This window comes from Lynx rufus, unplaced genomic scaffold (assembly GCF_022079265.1).
Source record: "Lynx rufus isolate CCGP_SWC_20201006 ecotype Redwood Valley unplaced genomic scaffold, mLynRuf1.p SCAF_32, whole genome shotgun sequence".
NCBI lineage: Eukaryota > Metazoa > Chordata > Mammalia > Carnivora > Felidae > Lynx > Lynx rufus.
This window is the reverse complement of record NW_025814848.1, coordinates 782622-802783: the sequence shown is the minus strand read 5'-3', so window position 1 is coordinate 802783 and position 20162 is coordinate 782622. Positions and strand designations below refer to the sequence as shown.

At 37.0% G+C, this 20162-nt stretch overlaps 1 protein-coding gene across 8 annotated transcripts in view; it reads right to left on the bottom strand.

Annotated features, from left to right (window-relative positions):
- The window catches only part of QKI (QKI, KH domain containing RNA binding), a 152325-nt gene that overhangs the window by 79526 nt on the left and 52637 nt on the right, over positions 1 to 20162 (bottom strand). For all 8 annotated transcript variants that reach the window (XM_047093131.1, XM_047093134.1, XM_047093135.1 and 5 more), the window contains exon 3: positions 12198 to 12314. In XM_047093131.1, the coding sequence (XP_046949087.1) occupies positions 12198 to 12314 (117 nt within the window). The remainder of the gene's footprint in view (positions 1 to 12197; positions 12315 to 20162) is intronic.

Below are 20162 nucleotides of genomic sequence, written 5' to 3'. Positions count from 1 at the left end.
ATCAACCGATGCAGCATAAATGATATACACGTAAGCAACGTTCCACTACTAATTCTGTCAACAGGGACTGAATCCTCTGAAAAGAAAATATCTGTTCTATACAACACAACTACAAGGTGCTCAAATATTCCTTAACTAAATTGACTGCAATCCAATCAAGACTTAATTTTAAAAGGCTCATTAACGGCATCTAGTGATAAAACGGACTCTCCCTTCTCACTGAAACTCATATCTCATCTCATTAGATGTGGACAATTAACTCATCTTGGTATTAGATCTATGGCGAGTAATTAGCTTAAGTTTTACAGGTTACACAATGTGTTACTTTACTAAAGAAAACAAAGGTTTATTCTCACTGGACCCATCTTTTTACTCCTCACAGAGTGTCTCACCAATTTTAATAAAACTGTACCTTAAATTTTAAGTCCTCCCAATCTTTCTTACACAATTAATGTGGCAAAGCAGCATCTCTATTCCGTAAATGTCTTGAGATACTACCCAATCCAAAAGAAGCATATGATTTTTATTGCACTGTTTTATACTTTTCTATCTTAAAGTAACACTAAGCCACTTGAGTCCATAATAAACATGTAACCAGCAAAGTGGAAAGTCAATATTCTAAGATGAATTTTATTTTAAAAGCACACACAGCAAAACCAAGAGAATGAGAAGAACAAAGCAGAGAGGGAGAAAACACCATGGAGCTGGTTTACAGTTCTGAAAAACCAGCAGATTATGTCACAAGCTTAGGTATTTAAACCGGTCCTGCAGGAAGTATAGCCAGCACGTATAGAAACCAAGTGTGTTTACAAACTTTTACAGCATTCCAACTGGATAATTTTTATCTGTTGATATAAAAAGTTTTAAACAGGACTGAATATGTCTTTTTCAAATTCTATTTATCTGATAATTTCATTATAGTTTACAAAAGGATTGGTCTATGATGGATTTGAATTTTTTTGTAATGGTCTTTTATGGCAGATTATTTGAAAAACAGTAGTTTAACTCTTCCAGAAAGCAAGCCTTCTTTACTCTTTAAAAAGAAACCTATCAATCACTTTGAGGTTGAATTCAAGGCCAAATACCGTAACATTAAAAGAAAAAAAATAAAAAAGGCTAAAGTTAAAAGGTTATAGCTAGAGTAGGACACGTTTAAGACAGAAGTATTACCACCTCATTACGGCAAAGGCTCTACGGTTTAGAGATCATACTTGTTTAATTAAGATCCGAGGATCTACGTTTCAAAGATGCCAATTTTATCTCAACACAAGGAGGCACTTTCTAACAGACTTGGTCCTTTTGTTTTGACCTTACATCTCTTCTCCCTTCCACCTAGCCCTTGTACTACTGTCCAGTTATCTCTTTTAGAACAAGAAACATATAATTAACTTCTTACCTTAAAAACATGAGCGCCAATGTGCCGCTTTCAAAACTTAAAAAAAAATTAGTATTCAAGTCCCTCTATCCTCAGCTCTCAGCCTTATCTCCAATATCTACACTGCCTCTCCCGCCACACCTCCTAACTTCCACTGCATTGGGCCAAGTAGAACGTGACAACATACCCAGGCTGATCCTGCCGCCTTGTAAATTCAAGGCAACTGAATTTTCCTCTCAACTGCCTTGTAAGTTCCTGCTACAGTCCAATCCTCTCTAGCTTTTCCTAAAACCTTCAACCTGCAAAAGAACACACTGTATACTTCCCTTGACCCCCCAGCGCACAATGTGTAACATCTACTGACTGGAGCATTTACCACACTGTGTATTAATTCACCGTCAATGTATCAGTCTCACACAGATGAAAGCTCCTTGAGGACAAAAATCGTAAGCACTGAAAAATATCTGCTGCTTGAGAAGGTATTAAATTAACTATGGAAGGAGGTAACAAAAATTGAGTTACAGGTCACCTGGGTAGCTCAGTCAGTTAAGCGTCCAACTCCTGATTTCGGCTCAGATCACAATCTCACAGTTTCTACGATCCAGCCCCACAACGGGCTCTGTGCTCTGCTCTCTCTCTCTCCTTCTCTGCCCCTACCCCACTCATGCTCTCTCTCTCTCTCTCACCCAAAATAAATAAAAACTAAAAAAAAAAAAAAAAAAAAAAAAAGATTAAAAAAAACTGAGTAACAACCATTTGCAATACAGGAATAAAGTATCACAAAATTAATTACCACAAGGGTGGTTGAAGTTCATAGCTTTAATAAAGTTCCTTCTAAACCAGATTACATAATACTCTAATTTTCATAATCATTCTTCTAAAGCAACTGATTTGTTTTCATAGCTAAATGCTATTATTCAAACCAGATTCATGAAACTTTATAAGAATGCAATTTGTAAGATTTAGAAGATTAAGGGAGAATCTGTATAAGTTCCTACTTTCTAATACATCAAGTCAAAGGTACCAGTAAGAAGGGGGGCTGGGGAAGAGGGAGTAAGGCAGGGATGGATATAAAGTAGAAAAACCCACTCCTCTAAGGGAACAGACTTTCCCAACTAAGGATTCGACAAGAGAATCAAGTCTGTAATGCCTGGTCCAAGACATAAATTACATGTAACCGACTTCTCTCCTACACATCTATGGTACTCATTATGAATCACTCTAGGTGAAACTGAAGAACTTCTATGTTCTGTGGTTCAGAAGAAGAAGCACAGCTAGAAAAGGCTATGTAAACTAATAGAAAATCACAGCCCTTCTCTTGAAAACATTTTAAATAGTGATTAATTTCTTAGGCACAAACAAGTCTGTTAAAATTATAATGTACCTAAACACCAGTTATTCTTTTTCAACTATGCTTAATAACTATTTATAAGTGGGTTGGAAGGGAACATAAAAAATGTATTGCAAAGAAATGACTAATCTGGAAACTCGTAACAGCAATGACCTTTTATACACACACACACACACACACACACACACACACACACACACACTTAGGGAAACAGTTTATTTTTTATTTGAGAGAGAGAGAGAGCGTGAGTGGGGGAGAGAGGCAGAGGGAGTGTCAGAGAAAGAGATGAGGAGGAGAAAGAGAAAGAAAGAAAGAATATCAAGTAGGCTCCACACTCAGCATAGAGCCCGATCCCATGACCCTGAGCTGAAATCAAGAGTAGGATGCTCAACCGGCCGAGCCACCTAGGCGCCCCTAGAATACTTTCTTTAAAACTCCCTTTAACAGATGTTCAATCTCCTGCATGAAATATAAAAGTTTAACACTCTGTTGGTGAATCTGCTGGGAAACTGGTACTCTCAAATACCGTTGATGGTAATGCAAAATGAGAACCACCCCTAGAGACAGAGGAATTCAGCACTAGCTAACAAAATTACATATTACACTTCTAGAACTCTATCCTGAAGATAAACTAGCAAGGACATGTAAAGATGTATATAAAAACTATTCGATGCAGCACTCTCCCTAAGTGTAACAGCAAAAGCCTAGAAGCAACCTGAATGTCCATTAATAGGGGAATGTTAGAATAATTTATGGTATATCCGAACAATGGAATATGATAAAGTTATTAAAAGGACTCTTTCTATATACTCCCACCAAGTGATCTCAACAATACAGTATTAAATAAAAAAATAAAGGTGTATTAGAGTGCAGTATATATAACTACCTCTGAAGAGAGTGAGACATTACACATATAGGCATACACATTTGTCATACTATATAGCTGTTCACGTTTAAAAAGAAATGTGAAGATAAACTGAAAACTAATATAAAAAATTTATCTGAATAGCAAGGAGCAAGAATACATAAAGGCAACAGGGATAACAGCCAGATTTCTCTGAAAAGTCCCTACTTGTAGATTTGACTTTGGAGCCAAGTCAGTATTTTACAAGTAACAGAAAAATAACTTATGCAATTATTAAAACAAGAAAGCCAAGTCCAAATGAGTTTAAATGTGGACCCCTATAATGACATAAATATTATACAATGGAAAACTTAGGTTTTAAGTGATAGTAATTTTAATCTCTAGTGGATTATACTCTAAAAATAATATGGCATGGGGAAAAATTGTTTTCACTGACTATATTATTGATAGTCTTGACTGCATAGTTATTCTGAGACTAGCATATACTTTAGAATAAAGCAAATGAATGTGTCTTTAGGAACCAGGATTTTCAGTGGAAAGAAAATAAACATATAACATGAATTAATTAAAATACTGTAGCCTTCACTTTAGATGAGAATGACCTTGTATACATCTATACTCTCGAATATGTGTGTATGTATGTATGCACCTCCTAGCTCTGTTCTGAAAAGGTCTACAAATAGAGTATCACTGAAGTCCAGAACGCCGTCTCTACCCACCATTTTTCACTAGAAGTAATTAAAGAAATGGCTGGTTCCAACTCTGGGGAGGAATTTTCCAAGATGACACTGGACTATCATTATCACATGAGAAAGCAAAGTTACTTGCCCCAGCCACTGGGCAGTGTCAGAAGGGCTTGGAAGTGAACTTGAGGAGGCCCCAATGGCCAAACAACATGCTCATTAAAAAACACTAACTGCAACGAACTGAAACACATCAAAACAGCTTATGCATTCATAATGATATTCAAAAAGGAAACAAACAAACAAAAAACCCTCATTCTGTACCTTTAAAGGATTCCTAGGAACCAGCTATTTTAAAACTAGTGAGAGCATTTATCTAGCCTTTCCTATAAAAGTCAATCTAGCTAATATTAATGAAATAAGATACAACTATTTTGCAACTCCTACTGAAGTAAAGGGACTAAAAAACCCACCATATCACCACACTACTTGTGAAATACTCTTTCAAAAAGAAGAAAGGAAATGAGGGAGGAAAGCAAAAGATCTGAATCTGATTAAACCTTTCTCGCTACCAATTTACCAAAAAATACAGAGGACAGAGAGCAGTGTTAAACACCACCATGCAATCAGCAAAATCCATAGGAATTATTTAGAATAAGTCAGTCCCTCGACAAACAAACTTCAAGAAGGCAAAATGGGGCTGAGGGACAGAATGTCTTAAGCAATCTATCAATTAACGACAATGTATACGCCCCTCACTTGGATGCCACCCAATTTTCTTAAAAAGACATTTATGACACAAGGGGGTACTATGAACACTGATAAATATTTGAAAACATAAAGAAAATTTCTAGTGATAAAGAAAAGCATAAACACCACAACATTAAGAGCCCTGCTATTTTAGGAAAACGTAATAAAATATTTACAGACGAAATTACATCTGGACTATGCTCCCGAAATTATATGGCACGCAGAAGGGGGAAGAAGAGCCATGGAGGAGTGAGGGCACTGGAAGGAGGTGGGCAATGCTGGCACTGGGTGACGGATAATTACTACTTAAAAGGAGCCATGATGAAAAGTTAAAAAAACAACTATACCTATGCTAAAGGTTGTCAGAAAGCCAAGTATTCAACAAGATCATTAATACAGGTTGTCAGGAACCATGCTTGTACTTGATGTTATGTCACTGTCCATCACAGCCACGTTAGTATGGGAACCAAAAAACTGTATTAATTTGATCTCTTTGCAAGTGTTGGGACAGTAGTGACATCTTTCCTAAGAATAAAAGTCAAAGCACCCCCCAATCAAGAAAATGCATCTTTGCATACTGTTATCCATACTGCCTTGAAACGTCCTTTATAAACGTGCCTTCCTATCGCCCAGCACAAAGTCTTAGACATTATAAAGCTCAATTACTTAGTGAAATGACAGGACGGGGTGGAGTTGCTGAAGAAAATGCTAATTATGAAGCATCACGTCTAATATGATTCATGTTCTAGAACACATGTGAACGTGTATGTAACTGCATGAAGAATGATCTACAAGATGTGCCCACACTGTCCACAGGGTGGTCTCCAGATGGACAGAACCAGGTGCCTTTAATTTTTTTTTCAAGACTATCTGTACCTTTAAACCTTTCCAAAAATATCATATATTAACTAAGTAATTAAAATATATGTTAACCATAAGAAATGAAGTAGAGACAACAGAAAAATTTATAATGTATATGAAAAGAATGTAAAAATGTTATGAAATTCTACTTACATTTACAACTATACAATACGCCTAACAACATTCCATAAATCATGTTCCATAAAACACTGCAGAGCCCCAAGCAGTTATAGGAACATCTCTTAAAAACAAGACTATGGTCAAATATATTTGGTAAATAAAAGTTAAAAACAAAATTAAAAAAGTGAAAATTTACTGCAGATTGATCAGATTTTAAATTCAAAACCTATACTCTGAGGAGAATGATTTGCGTAGTTCAATGTGAATGTCCAGTGCGATACGCGTTCATAATTACCGCAGTCATCGGTTACAAAGGGGGGACTGCAGAGGTTACTTCACCTCTTTCGGCCTCTAATCCTGTGAGAAGAGTTAAACTATCTTCTGGAGTTCTGCAGGATCTGAGGAGGACACCGCACAGACTGCAAAAGCGGTTGATGCCACCTGGTCACAGTTACTAGCAGCCCGAGAACGGCCATCTGATCCCTTAAGGGCACATCCTTTCATTTCAAGCAAAGAGCTCTAACGAGAATCTCAATGGAAATTCCCAGAATAGACAATATTCAACTAACCTGGCTTTGATCAACTGTAGACATTTCACTCATCAACATTTCTGGCTAAGGGGTGGGAGTGGGAAACAGAATCACAAGCATGGCTACCCAGTGCCCACCTGTTTATGACAGGGAAGCTCCCAGTGCCCAGCTAATGGATGTTGACGAGACAAATTTCCAGAGTGTCACCTACAATGACCACTCACAAAGACTCCCAAAGGTGAACTTCATTTACCACTTTAATAACGATCACTCCACAATAATATATCAAGTACCTAATTATGCACAAAACACTCTTCTTTTTTAATGACTTACATGTTTTCATCTGCTACACTGGAAACCAGCTGCCTGCCACCTCTGTTGTTTGAAGGTGAACCCATTGCCTCTGACATAAAAACATTTTTTCCCAGGGCTCTCCACATGGCTCCTCTGCAACATCAATGGGAAAACTACCAAAAGTCACTTTCTTTTCCAAAAATTACTTCTTTAAAACTTCTAACATGCTCAACTATATAGTTTTCTGCCAGAAAATGGGATTAAATCCTTCCTAAAGAGTTTCTGAAAATCAGGGGAATGATACATACAAACAAAATTTCAAAATAGATTATCCCTGAGGAAAAAACCAAAAAGATTAGAAGTTTCACAAAATATATTCATATTAACTTCACAGTCAACACGTAGAAGTACTCAATATTTGAATTCTACTATTTCTGAAGCTGCTATTGCCCTCAGTAATGGCTCCTAACTAGGAAGAAGTACACCACAGGATAGAATACAGGCTGTGGGTTGAGTCTGGACTGCCACTTTTTGGCATGTGACCTTTGGTAAATTATTCAACCTCCCTGAGCCTCAATTTCCTCATCTACAAAATAGGAACAATAAAACTCAGATCACCTCATACCTGTGAGAATGGCTAAAATCAACAACACAGGAAACAATGGGTGTTGGCAAGGATGTGACAAAAAAGAACCATCTTGCACTGATGCTGGGAATGCAAACTGCTGCAGCCGTTGTGGAAACAGTACAGGGGTCCCTCAAAAACTTAAAAATAGAACTACCCTATGGTCCAGCAATCCCACTACTGAGTACTAACCCAAAGAACACAAAAACACTATTTCAGAGGGATACATTCACCCCTATGTTTACAGTAGCATCATTTACAACAGCCAAATTATGGAAGCAACCCAAGTGTCCACTGATTGGTGAATGGATAAAATAAGATATGGTGTCAATACACACACATAATATATACTTTACATAATGTGTGTGTACATATGTACGCATAACGGAATATCATTCAGACATAAAAAAGAATGAAAATTTGCCATTTGCAATGACATGGATGGAGCTAAAGACAATAATGGGAAGCAAAAAAAATCAGTCAGAGAAAGAAAAATACCATAGAATTTCACTCATACATGGAATTTAAGAAACAAAACAAACAAGCAAAGAGAAAAAGAGAGAGAGCAACCAAGAACCTGACTCTTAACTACAGAAAACAAATTGATCGTTACCAGAGAGCTGAGAGGTGTGGGGGACTGGGTTAAACAGGGGATCAGGGTTATGGAGTGCATTTGCTGTAATGAGCACCTGGTGATGTTACAGTACTGCTGAACCACTATGCTATATACCCCAAACTAACACAACAATGTAAAACAAATTAAAATGATAGAAAAAATAATAAACTTACAAGTAGAAGTTATGGGGGGGGAAACCTCAGATTAATTAAAACAAATGCATGTAAAATACCGAGAATAATGCCTGATATTGTGTAAATCCCAAGAACTTCCATAAAACTAGTGGTTTCCACTTGCTGACACCATACATTCAATCAGAGACAGAGGTACAGCTGGCTTGCCACAGACAAGCACTGCCCTATGCTGGCTGAAACAGACAAGCTTTCCAAGCTTTGGTCACGGTCTCTCATGAAGTCTCACCACAATGCCTGCTCTTAGGTCCCATGGGGTTTACCCAGGACCATTCCACTGGGTATTTACACGCAAAACTCAATGCTGTTATTCCTGTCAATAACTTGAATTCCTGTCAATAACACCAATCCAAGAGAATAAAAATTAAAGTGGCATATTCACTCCCTTGCTTAAAACCGGCAGCTTAGATGATACGGTACTGCTGATCTTGCCCCAAAACTTAAAAGCACATAGGGTTTACAATTTTCTCTATTCACAAATTCTTTTACGGGGACGTGGTGGGGTCGGGGGTGGGGGTGGGGGGACATCTCTGCCTTTCATTTATTACCTAAACTAAACATTCATTCCTTTCTCAGATTTTTTTTTTCCAGGTCCTACTCTGTACCAAGGTGCTCATCAAACACCAGGGACGTATTCCATAAAAGACATGTTTTGCCTTCACTGAGTTTACCAGTCAAGTGAAGGATGTAGATCAGCAAACAGCATTTCCATCATATTTTAGGCAACCAGTAAATTAAAACTTTCTAGCTTTCTCAGCTTTTATATAAATTGGTAACTCTGCAGAAAAGCTTAAAGCCAAATGGCTTTCCCTTTGAAACACCTGAAATACACCTCAATCAGCCTAGTACAAAGTGGTATTACATCAATACTACTTTTTCTCTCCATCTGTTTGTCAGATTTTCTCAAAATAATAGCCAAGCAATAAATGACAGCACTTTCCATTTTGACTTTACTTTTATTAACATTTTTAAGAGCTAAAGGAATACAGTAACTACTGTATAAACCAAAATGATTTGGTTAACAATTAATTATATGTAGATTTACATTAAAATTATAGAAGATACTCCTGGTATTATAAATCCGTGCATAAGTTCTCCACAGGCTTCACATACCAGTATCAAATATATGATAGTCATTCAAACTAATTTCAAGTATGTTCATCTGCACCATTTTAATAAAACTAAAATAATAACCTGGAGCCAAATTTTTTTGGTGCCTTTATTATTGTTATCCTTGCATTCATTATGTGTAATCTATAAGCTTTTTTTTTTTATTTTGGTAGCCAACAGTACAGATTAAAAATAAATAAAATATGGAAACTGCTTCTACTTGTGGTTAAGAATGTGGACGATGCAGAATATGGATGCACCAACCACCAGAGGAAAAAGAACAGAAAAGCCGATACTGAAAGGTTACAAAACTACAAAGAAGTATCTGTCATTTCCAAAGCTTAAAAAAATGTGGCATTCCTTCCACCTTGATGCAACATAAGAGTTTAAGCTTAAAAATGCACTATCCAACTACAGCCGTCTCCCCTTATCTGCAGCTTTGCTTTCGGCCCCTTCAGCTATCCACGGGGCAACCGAAGTCAGGAAGCAGATGATCCTCCTTTTATCTCATCATCAGAAGATCTATAGTAGCCTAACGTCACAATCTCTACATCATTCACCTCACTTCATCTCATCACGTAGGCATTTTATCATATCACAACAGCAAAATGGTGAGCACAGTATAATAAGATACTATAAGAGAGAGGGAGAGAGACCACATTCACAAGACTTTTATTATAATATCTTGTTATAATTGTTCTATTATTAGTTATTGTTAATACCCTTCTGTGTCTAATTTATAAATTAAACATAGCATCAGTATGTATGTACAGGAAAAGGCAGAATATATATAGGGTTCAGTACCATCTGCGTTTTCAGGCTCCAAAGGGGGTCTCAGGATGTACCAGCTATGAATAAGGGGCAATACTGTAATGGTGTTAAGATAACATTTATTAAGAACAATCATTAACATTAATCGATCACTTACTATGATCCAAAACACTGTTCTAAGTGCTTTACAACTAATTTAATCCTCACAATCACCTTATTACTACTCCCATTTTTATACAGCATGAGGAGATTAAGTAATTTGTCCAAGGTCACAAAGCTACTAACGGATAGAACCAAGATTCGAACCTAAGCAATCTGGTCACAAAGCTCAGTCTCTTAACCATTTTGTTCTCCTGCCAAAAATAGCAGAATATGTCCTAAAATTTCAACCTGAATCAAAAATAGAATTCATGATGTCTCATTACACAATTTCCAAGCTCGAACCCTTGGTGTCTCCGTGTGTATGCGTGGAGAAGGGGAGGGCCCTTAGTAGGAAATTAACAGAGGCAGGACAGGGGAAAACACATTTTTTCACATATTCATAGAATAACTTGTTTAACTGATAGGTACACTAATCTTTTGGTAAAGATTTATTTGTCTATCAACTGTCGATTTCGTTTTATTGTTCCATGGGTCTTAAATTAGCATTGCTTAATAATGCCAAAGCCAATACAACGATAAGTGCAAACACGGAAAACCAAACTGCATGGCAATATAAGATTGCAACTCAGCTAACTAAAAATATGCTGAAGTGTTGTTGAAGATTGTAACACAGAAAACTATTTTAAATACAACATTTAAATATTCTGAAGGAGAATTCACACAATTGCCTCAAAGTATCTGTAAACTCAGCTGACAAGAACAGTTACATATAATAAAATTTAAAGATAATCAGTATTATTGAGGACTTCACCCACGCCCAACTTAACTATGAAGTAATTATTTGTCTCCAAGGAGAGTCAAGGATTCCCACGCATTCAGGTAGTGGGAGAGTAAATGAAACGAGGTGGCAGGTCAGAAAAGCAACACATCAGAATGAAGTCAGAATATCTCGTAAATCTGGTGTTTGTTCCTTAAGCTTCACAAAGTGGTTCAATGCACATACTCCAACATAATCTGACTACAGGCCTATCACTTGAGAGTCCTTTCAAGGCAACATACTTAAAAAATAATACCCTCCACAACAGTACATTTAGTATTTGGCAATCGGATCAGGGTTTTCTTCCTTTTAAACTGAATATAATTCTCATATAGTCTTACATTAGTTTCACAGATGAATGGACCTAGAAGATATTTACTAAGTGAAAAAAGTCAAAGACAAATACCATGTGATTTCGCTTATATGTGGAATGTTTTAAAAATGTTATTTTTTTAAAAAATCAGTAAAACATTTTTTTAAACAGACATTCAAAAGTACCCAGACTAATAGTTTCATTGGATAACAGAAAACTAGGCAAAGAAAACCTTCCTAAAAATAGTATTTAAAGTAGATAGTTAGGTATTCATTAATTAAACTAGCAGAACAAGAGGTGGAAGGAGAAAAGGAAAAAAACCCAAAAAACAGAAAACAGGAATAATATACTTTAAAGTAAAATGTCAAATAAACCTACAATCAACCCAAAATGTTGGTGAAAACCAAAATGAGTATCATATAGTTACTTATAGCTTTCTTTTTCTGTTTAGCAGCTCTCCCAGTGATCTGAGAAATCACTTCAACATTCACTTAAATCTCATCAAAAGAAGCATTTTAGATTTTTTTTAACTTTTAATGATGTGTCTTTATATATATAACATCACAGTGTGACTAATTTCCAATGCGGCAGCTTTTCAACTATAGATACCAAAGTAAGTTAACATGATGGCCTGAGTGATATCTTAGTTGGCTAAATGAAAACTCCTGATAATCCACAAGAAAAAATTGTGACAGCCCCTTTAAAAAGTTCAAAGGTTTAAGATATGAAATGATTTTCAGTGCTTTACGCACGAAAGATCTGGGTACTTTAATGCAAAAATATAAGTATATTATCACATAAAGACTTGCCCCCTTGGACTTACCTTCTTTTTATCCCTCATTGAGCCTTTGCCTCGGACCATTATTTTGCATCCTGTTTCTGCTTCAAGTTGTTTAGCAGTAAGTCCTCTAGGTCCAAGGATTCTTCCAACAAAATTAAACTGGAAAGAAAAAAAAAGTCACCATATATTATTCACTTGCTTGAATTTATACCTCTTAGAATTATTTTAAAATACATTTTTACTTTGTCAAGTTAAATATTTAAAAAAAAATTTTTTTTTAAGCTTATTTATTTTTGAGAGAGAGCTAGCAAGTGCTCATACACGCGCACACAGGGAAGGAGCAGAGAGAGAAGGAGACACAGAATCCGAAACAGGCTCCAGGCTCTGAGCTGTCAGCACAGAGCCCGACGTGTGTGTGTGTGTGTTTGGGGGGAGGCCCTCGAACCCATGAATCGTGAGATCACAACCTGAGCCCAGGTCAGACGCTCCACCAACTGAGCCACCCAGGCGTCCCTCAAGTTAAATATTTTTAATACTAAGATGAAATAAAGCCTTAGAGTACTTATGAATTTCTAGCACAGTTTAAGGGTATAATTACAAGAGCTCATTGTTCAGCAAGGAAGTTTCATATGTATTAACACAAATTATAAATTAGGAACAACACGATCTATGTAAACAGGTGCTATCCTAAACTGTCCATCAACATGTCATTTAAACCAGAGTACAGTATATTAAAAAGTTTGACAAACTCTTAGATGTCACCCATGAATACAAATGCCTTCTACAAAACTCTGTAATGTCGGCATTCAGGGAGTTGTACATCATGTTAAATAGTGATTGCATTTTTTACAGAGATTCTTGGGAAAAATTCTGCTCTCATTTATCTAACAAGAAAAGTAATACTTTCTCCAAAGCAACTATTTAGAGAGAGTTGCAGTTTTGGGGTGGCTGCCATAACAGCGACGGCCAAATTTGGGTTCCACCCTGTACTATTTCAGTCTTTTTTTAAATGTTTTTTTTAATGTTTATTTACTTTGAGAAAGAGAGAGAGAGAGAGAGAGAGAGAGAGAGAGAAAGAATGCACGCCAGTGGGGGAGGGACAGAGAGAGAGAGGGAGACAGAATCTGAAGCAGGCTCCAGGCTCTGAGCTGTTAGCACAGAGCCTGATGCGGGCCTCGAACCCACGAGCCGGGAGATCATGACCTGAGCCAAAGTCAATGCTTAACTGATTGAGCCACCCAGGCACCCCTTAGGATTTCAGTCTTGAGAGTATATAATATTGTATGCACAATTTTATGTCTGTACCCTTATTTTTTTTTTCATTTCTAACTTTAACTTATACTAGTTTTGACAGAAGCCTTAATAAATAGGACAGTGATAAAGATAACTGTATAAATAATTGCCATCCCTCACTAGAAACTCCCCCCCACACACAGAAACTTCTGGTACAAAGGCCAATGGGAAGCACAGATGGTCTCGGAATAATGAAAAGTAAAATTTCCTCATTCACATGTCAATTGCATGGAAGACAAAAAAAACCCCAAACATGAATAGCATCAATTCCACAAAACCCACAGTGGTTTGTATTTATTTATTTAGTCAAATAAGTACCAATTCTTATGTTTACAGCTTCCTACTTTTCTCTTGCATTTGATCCTACTATTAGGAGATCATTACATACAAGTGATATGGAGCATTCACTGCTCTAAGGGCTCAGGAAGCTAAGGCACTTCTTCAATCTTCTGTAGTCCTGTGGCTTTTCACGTTCTCTCACTAAGCTGCTCAATAACACTGCCACATCTTACAAGTGAAATACAAAGCAAAGACAGCTGGGAGAAAGCCCCCTTCCATCAGGGCATTTTGATAAACCTTTTCTACCCCAAGTTAAGACTCACAGACCGATCCTGGAAGCACTTAATCTAGCTCTACAAGATCCCCAATTCTGAAATGTGCCTTCATATCGAAATAAAACCCCTTATCCTTTCCTAGTTCCTTGGCGTATAGTACTTCATCTACCCCTTTCGTCAACATCAACCCGTCGCCACCCATTTTCACAACGCATCTCCGATTTGAAGAAACTCAAGAACTATACCGTGATTGTTTTAAAAACTCCAAAAGTACATACATCCCAACTGGTACCCAAGCTGCAATACTGAGTAACAATAACTAGGAATTTGAAAGTCCCATCAAATAAGCCTCAATTACATAATGGGGAGGACACCATCTAGCAGAGCTGCATCGAGGAGCAGATGTGTGCACAACATGATACATATAAAAGGTTCGATACAAGGTCTGGCACACAGTGGAAGACGAGCAGCCTTACCAAGTCCACTACAAACTCACTTTCGGAAACCTCAGGCCCTCAATCAAATACTCGGCTTAGGATGTCCATAGAAGGGGATATGATCCATAGCAAATCTGCCTTACAGAACTCCAGAGAAACTTAATTAACACTCAGACACAGAGCTCTGCAGAAAACCAGAAAGAGAAGATGGAGATGCTATGCAGAACAACAACAAACAGGGATCTAACTTGCAGGTTTTTGTAAACTTTGTCTCCAAGAACAACATGTGGCTACCTTCCTAAAGGTTGACACTTCAGGTGATCACTTCCAACTGAAGCTTGCAGTGGGGGAGCCCAGTTCATGAACATGTAAGCTCCTAATTCAAATGTTCAGTGCTTCATACTTCAGTTAAGAATAGACAAAGCAGGTTCCAAAAAGACTTGAGAAGGCTAACATGAAACAGACAGTACCAAATAAAGAAACAGGACAAGGGAGCACTCCTTGAGGGAAAAGACTTTTGGTAAAGAAGATAATATCCAAAAAGAACTCCTTTATTACATAGTCCTAAACGATTTTCTAAAAGGACTGCATACATTCATATTCCCAAAAGAAGAGAAGAAGAATTTGTTTTGATCCATTTCCTCTCTAGCACTTCTTATTACCAATGTTTTTTATTTTAGACATTCTGGTGCACTTGCTGAGTATCTGAATTAGCATTCTCCTGATTACTAGGAAAGTTTATTTTTTTTTTTATTGTCCAATTCTATGGACAATGCTTTTATTGTCTATACTTTTTTTTGATGCACACTTGAAGTTTCTAGACTATTTTTCTATTGCGTTTTTTCATTTTATTAATCAATTTCTACTTTGTGGTTACATTTATAGCAAATACCTTTTCCCATCCTGTGGCTTGCCTCCTTGTTCTTTAATGGTGTTGTATAACTAAATTTAACCGGACTGAATTCATTTTAATGTAGCTCAAGTGATCAGTCTTCTTTTCATGGTTAGTGAGGTCTTTCCCCATCCTAAGATCATCAAAATATCCTTCTGTATTAACTTTTAGAAGCTTTATTGTTCTTTCACATTTATGCCCACAGTTACCAGGAATTAATGTCTGTGATGGTACAGCTTTTTCTCTTTACCTCACATGGACACCCAATTGTTCTAGCATATTTTCTTGAAAAAACTATCCTTTTCCAATTAGTCTATAGTGCCATCATTCTCATAAATAATATCTATATATACTTGGGTCTATTTCTGAGTTCTCTATTTTATTAATCTATTTGTTTATCCTTGCTTTACTATCGCACTGTATTGGGGCACCCAGGTGGCCCAGTCAATTAAGAATTCGACTCTTGATCTCAGCTCCAGTCCAGTGTTATGAAATTCAAGGCCTGCATTGGACTCCATACTTGGTGTGGAGCCTACTTAAAAAAAGAAAAGAAAGAAAAGAAAAGAAAAGAAAAGAAAAGAAAAGAAAAGAAAAGAAAAGAAAAGAAAAGAAAAGAAAAGAAAAGAAAAGAAAAGAAAAGAAAAGAAAAGAAAAGAAAAGAAAAGAAAATTCATACTGTATTAAAAAAAAAAAAAACACCAACACTATATTATGTATTGTAACTTTATAATAAATCTTGATACACAGTACAGTCCACCTTGCTCCTAAGAGTATCTAGGCTATTGCCCTTTGTGTTTCCATACAGATTTTATTTATTTTTTAATATGAAATTTATTGTCAAATTGGTTTCCATACAACACCCAGTGCTCATCCCAACAGGTGCCCTCCTCAATACCCCTCACCCACCCTCTCCTCCCTCCCACCCCTCATCAACCCTCAGTTTGTTCTCAGTTTTTAAGTCTCTTATGTTTTGGCTCCCTCTCTAACCCTTTTTCCCCCCCCCTTCCCTTCCCCCATGGTCTTCTGTTAAGTTTCTCAGGATCCACATAGGAGTGAAAACATATGGTATCTGTCTTTCTCTGTCCATACAGATTTTAAAACCAGTTGGTCAATTTCTGAAATTATACTGGCAATACCTTTAATTGAGATATTATAACAGAGGCGTCAAAATCATGAGCACATTATAATTTCTTCATTTGGTCAAGTCTTCTTGAATTTCTCTCAAGAATATAAGGCTTTTTTTTTTTACTGTGACTTTACTCATTTTTATCAGACTTATTCCTAGATATTTGGGAGTTCAATTTTGCTACTGTATATGGTTTTTCATTTTTGTTTCTTATAATACGAACACATACTTGATTTTTCTATATTAAATCTTCTATCCGGTAGCTTTTTTTCTTCATTGTCAATTCTCATCCTTTTTCTGTAGGTACTTTTGGATTCTTTAGACAAACAAACCTATCACCTGTGAACAGTGACTGTTACATACCCTCTCCAACCATATGGCACTGGCCAATACAACTTGAGTTCAAAGCCAAAGAAGAGTCTATCATCCTTTTCTTGTTCCAGATTTCAAAAATAAAGTTTTCAACGGTTCACCATAAAGTCTGAAGAAATCTGCAGACTTTTTGTAGATACACTTTACCAGATTAACAAAATATCCCTCTATTCCCTAGTTTGCTGAAGTTTTGTTTTTTTTTTTTAATATTTATTTTGAGAAGAGAGAAAGCAGGGGGAGGGGCAAAGGAGGAGAGTGAGAGTGAAAGACAGCAAGACAGACGGACAGAATCTTAAGCAGGCTCCACGCTCAGCACAGAGTCCGACACAGGGCTCCATCCCACAAACCATGAGATCGTGACCTGAGCCGAAATCAAGAGTCAGATGTTCAACGCACTGAACCACTCAAGCGCCCCATGAAGTTGTTTTTTTTTTTTTCTTTCCCATCATGAGTGGACGTTTAAATTTATCACATTTCTTTACCATCTATTGAGACAATCCTATATTCCTCTTTAATTCTGTTAGTGCAGTGGATTATAATCAATTATCAAATGTTCAACAACCTTCACATGCTTAAAATAAACTCAAGTTGATCTTGATGCATTACCCTTTTAAGAAGTTGTTAGGTTCAGTTTGCTAGCACTCTGATTTTTTAAAATTTACATCCATAAATGGAATTGGTTTCTAACATTCCCTTCTCATGATATGCTTCGTGGGTTTTGGTTATCATCAAGGTTATTCTGGCCTCAAAATGTGTTGAGATGTATTCCTATTCCCTCCTTTTCTACTCTCTGGATGGCCTTGTAGAAGACATGTTATTTATTCCTCAAATAGTAAATCAATGGTGAAACAACCTGGGCCTAGTGTTTTTCTCTGAGCAAGGTTTTAAATTATGGATTCAGTTCTTTAATTCAGATTTTCTACCTTTCATATGTCAATTGTGGTAACTTGTATTTACCTCGAAATATGCCCGTGTTGTTTAAACTTTCGAATTTCCTGATGTAAAGCTCACGTCTAATTTTCTTCTCAATACCTACAGGATCTATCGTGATGGCTCCCCTTTCACTCCTGACCGGTTAGCTATGTCTTCCTTCTCACCAATCTTCCAGGCTTTTCAAAAAATTGATCTTTGCTTTCGCTGACTGGGATAGACTGGCTTTAAAAAATGGCCACAGGGGCACCCTGGTGGCTCAGTCAGCTGAATGCCCGACTCTGGCTCAGGTCATGATCTCGTGGTTTAGGAATTTGAGCCCCACAACAGGCTCTCTGCCGTCAGCGGACCAGTCAGTGCAGAGCCCACTTCAGATCCTCTGTCCTCCTCTTTCTGCCCCTCCCCTGCTCGTACTCTCCAAAAAACGAAAGAAATACATGTTTTTTTTAAATGGCCACAATTACCCTTTAGCCTCTAAAGATATCTACGCCATCTGCAGTGTAAACTCAGTTCCTCGCACCCCTCGACTCTGGGCTAGCACTGCGACTTGCTTTTCCAGTACAACATAGAGGAAAGAATGACTTTCATGCTAAAAACCTAAACCTCAGTCTAATGTGCATTTACTCTCTTAGAACACTATTATTCCCACGTAAACAAGCTCAGACTAACCTACAGGAGAAGGAGAATGAAAGACAAGTGACCCTGTCACCATCAGTGTCCCAGCCCATAGCCAGACGACTCGTAGAAGCAGAACCGCCTAGCTGACCTACAGGTGACTACAGATGCAGACCAGAAGAACTGCTCTGAACCCTACCTCAAGGCCCAGCCTGCAGAAGAGAAACAAGGAGGAGCTAAATAAATGACAGTGGCTTTAACATAAGTTTGGGGTAGCTTATTACAATGTCACAAGAGCCATCTGATACAAGGACTCTCTTCCTTGGGTGGTTCCTTGTATTTAATTGATTTCTACTCTTGGCTTTATGACCTCCTTCCTTCTACTTCCTCTGGGTTTAATCTGCTGTTTTCTCAGCTTTCTGAAATGGATTCTTAGCTTACTGCACCTTCTTCTTTCCTAACATAGATATATTTTTAAAGCTTTCAAGTAGTCCTCTAAACTGGCTTTAGCCGCAACCTAAAGTTTTGATATATAGTATTTCCATTATCATTCAGGTCAAATAATAGCTACTGAATATTTAAATGTTTTTCTTATCTCAAACATGAGGTTTCCTAATTATCTGTTACGGATTTCTAACTTCTACATGATAATCAGAAAACATACTGTGCAGCATATCAGTCCTGCACTGTTTGCTCAGACTTGGCAGCATAGCATTTGGTCAATTTTTCTAAACATTCCATGGGTGTTCAAAAAAAAAAAAGGAATTCCTCCATGATTTACTTTTTGTCTATTCCTCCTTGTAGTTCTGTCCATTTTGGTTTTATATGTTTAGAGGCTGTGTTATTTGATATATACAAATTTAAATTATTACAGCCTTTTGTCATTATGAAGTGGCCCTCTATCTCCAATAATACCTTCTGCCACTAAGCCTGATATTCAGAGGTAAAAAATTTTTTCTTGTTTAGTTTTTCATAGTGTATCTTTCTTGATCTAATTATTTTCAATCTTTTGTTAGCCTTATATTACACAGGCCTTTTTTACGAAAAGCATCTAGATGAGTTGTTTCTTCACCCACTCTTGTAAATTTTGGATTTTTACTAACAGCCCATTTACAGTATGTGATTTATACCTAGCATCTTACTAAGTGCTTCGTACACGCATGACCTCTTTTATATTCCTTTTTATTTTTTCCTCTTCCTTCGGGGTGGGGTGGGGCGGGGCTGAGCAGGGACACAGATGCAAATGAACGTGTTTTCTCATTTTATTTTTCCTTTCTATTAGCCTCTGTTACATGCTTGTTTATCCCAAACATGCATCACCAAATTATCAAACACTAATGTTATTTTGTACTTTCACCCTTTTCCAATACAACGCAAGGACCCCAGCCTATTTCACTTCACTTATTCCAATCCAGTTTATATGCCATTAGCTGTTTTTCAAACCTTATGTATACTTTTAAGTCAACAGATTCTCACTCTATACAGATAATATGCATTTATATTCACCCATACATTTACCATTTTCATTGCTCTTTATTCCTTTCTGAAGTATCTTGTTTTCTGAGGATCACTTTTCTCCTTCCTAAAAAACATCCTTACGCATTTCCTTCAGTGAGCATCTTCTGGTAGCCTAGTTTCTCAGTGTGTCCTCATCTGAACAGGTCTGATTTTTGGTGGGTACAGAATTCTAGTTCGGCAGTTATTTTCTTTCAACACCTTTAAGATTCTCTGCCTTGTCTCCTTTTCCTGTTATGCTTCTGAAAAATGAGCTACGAGTCTTAACTGTGG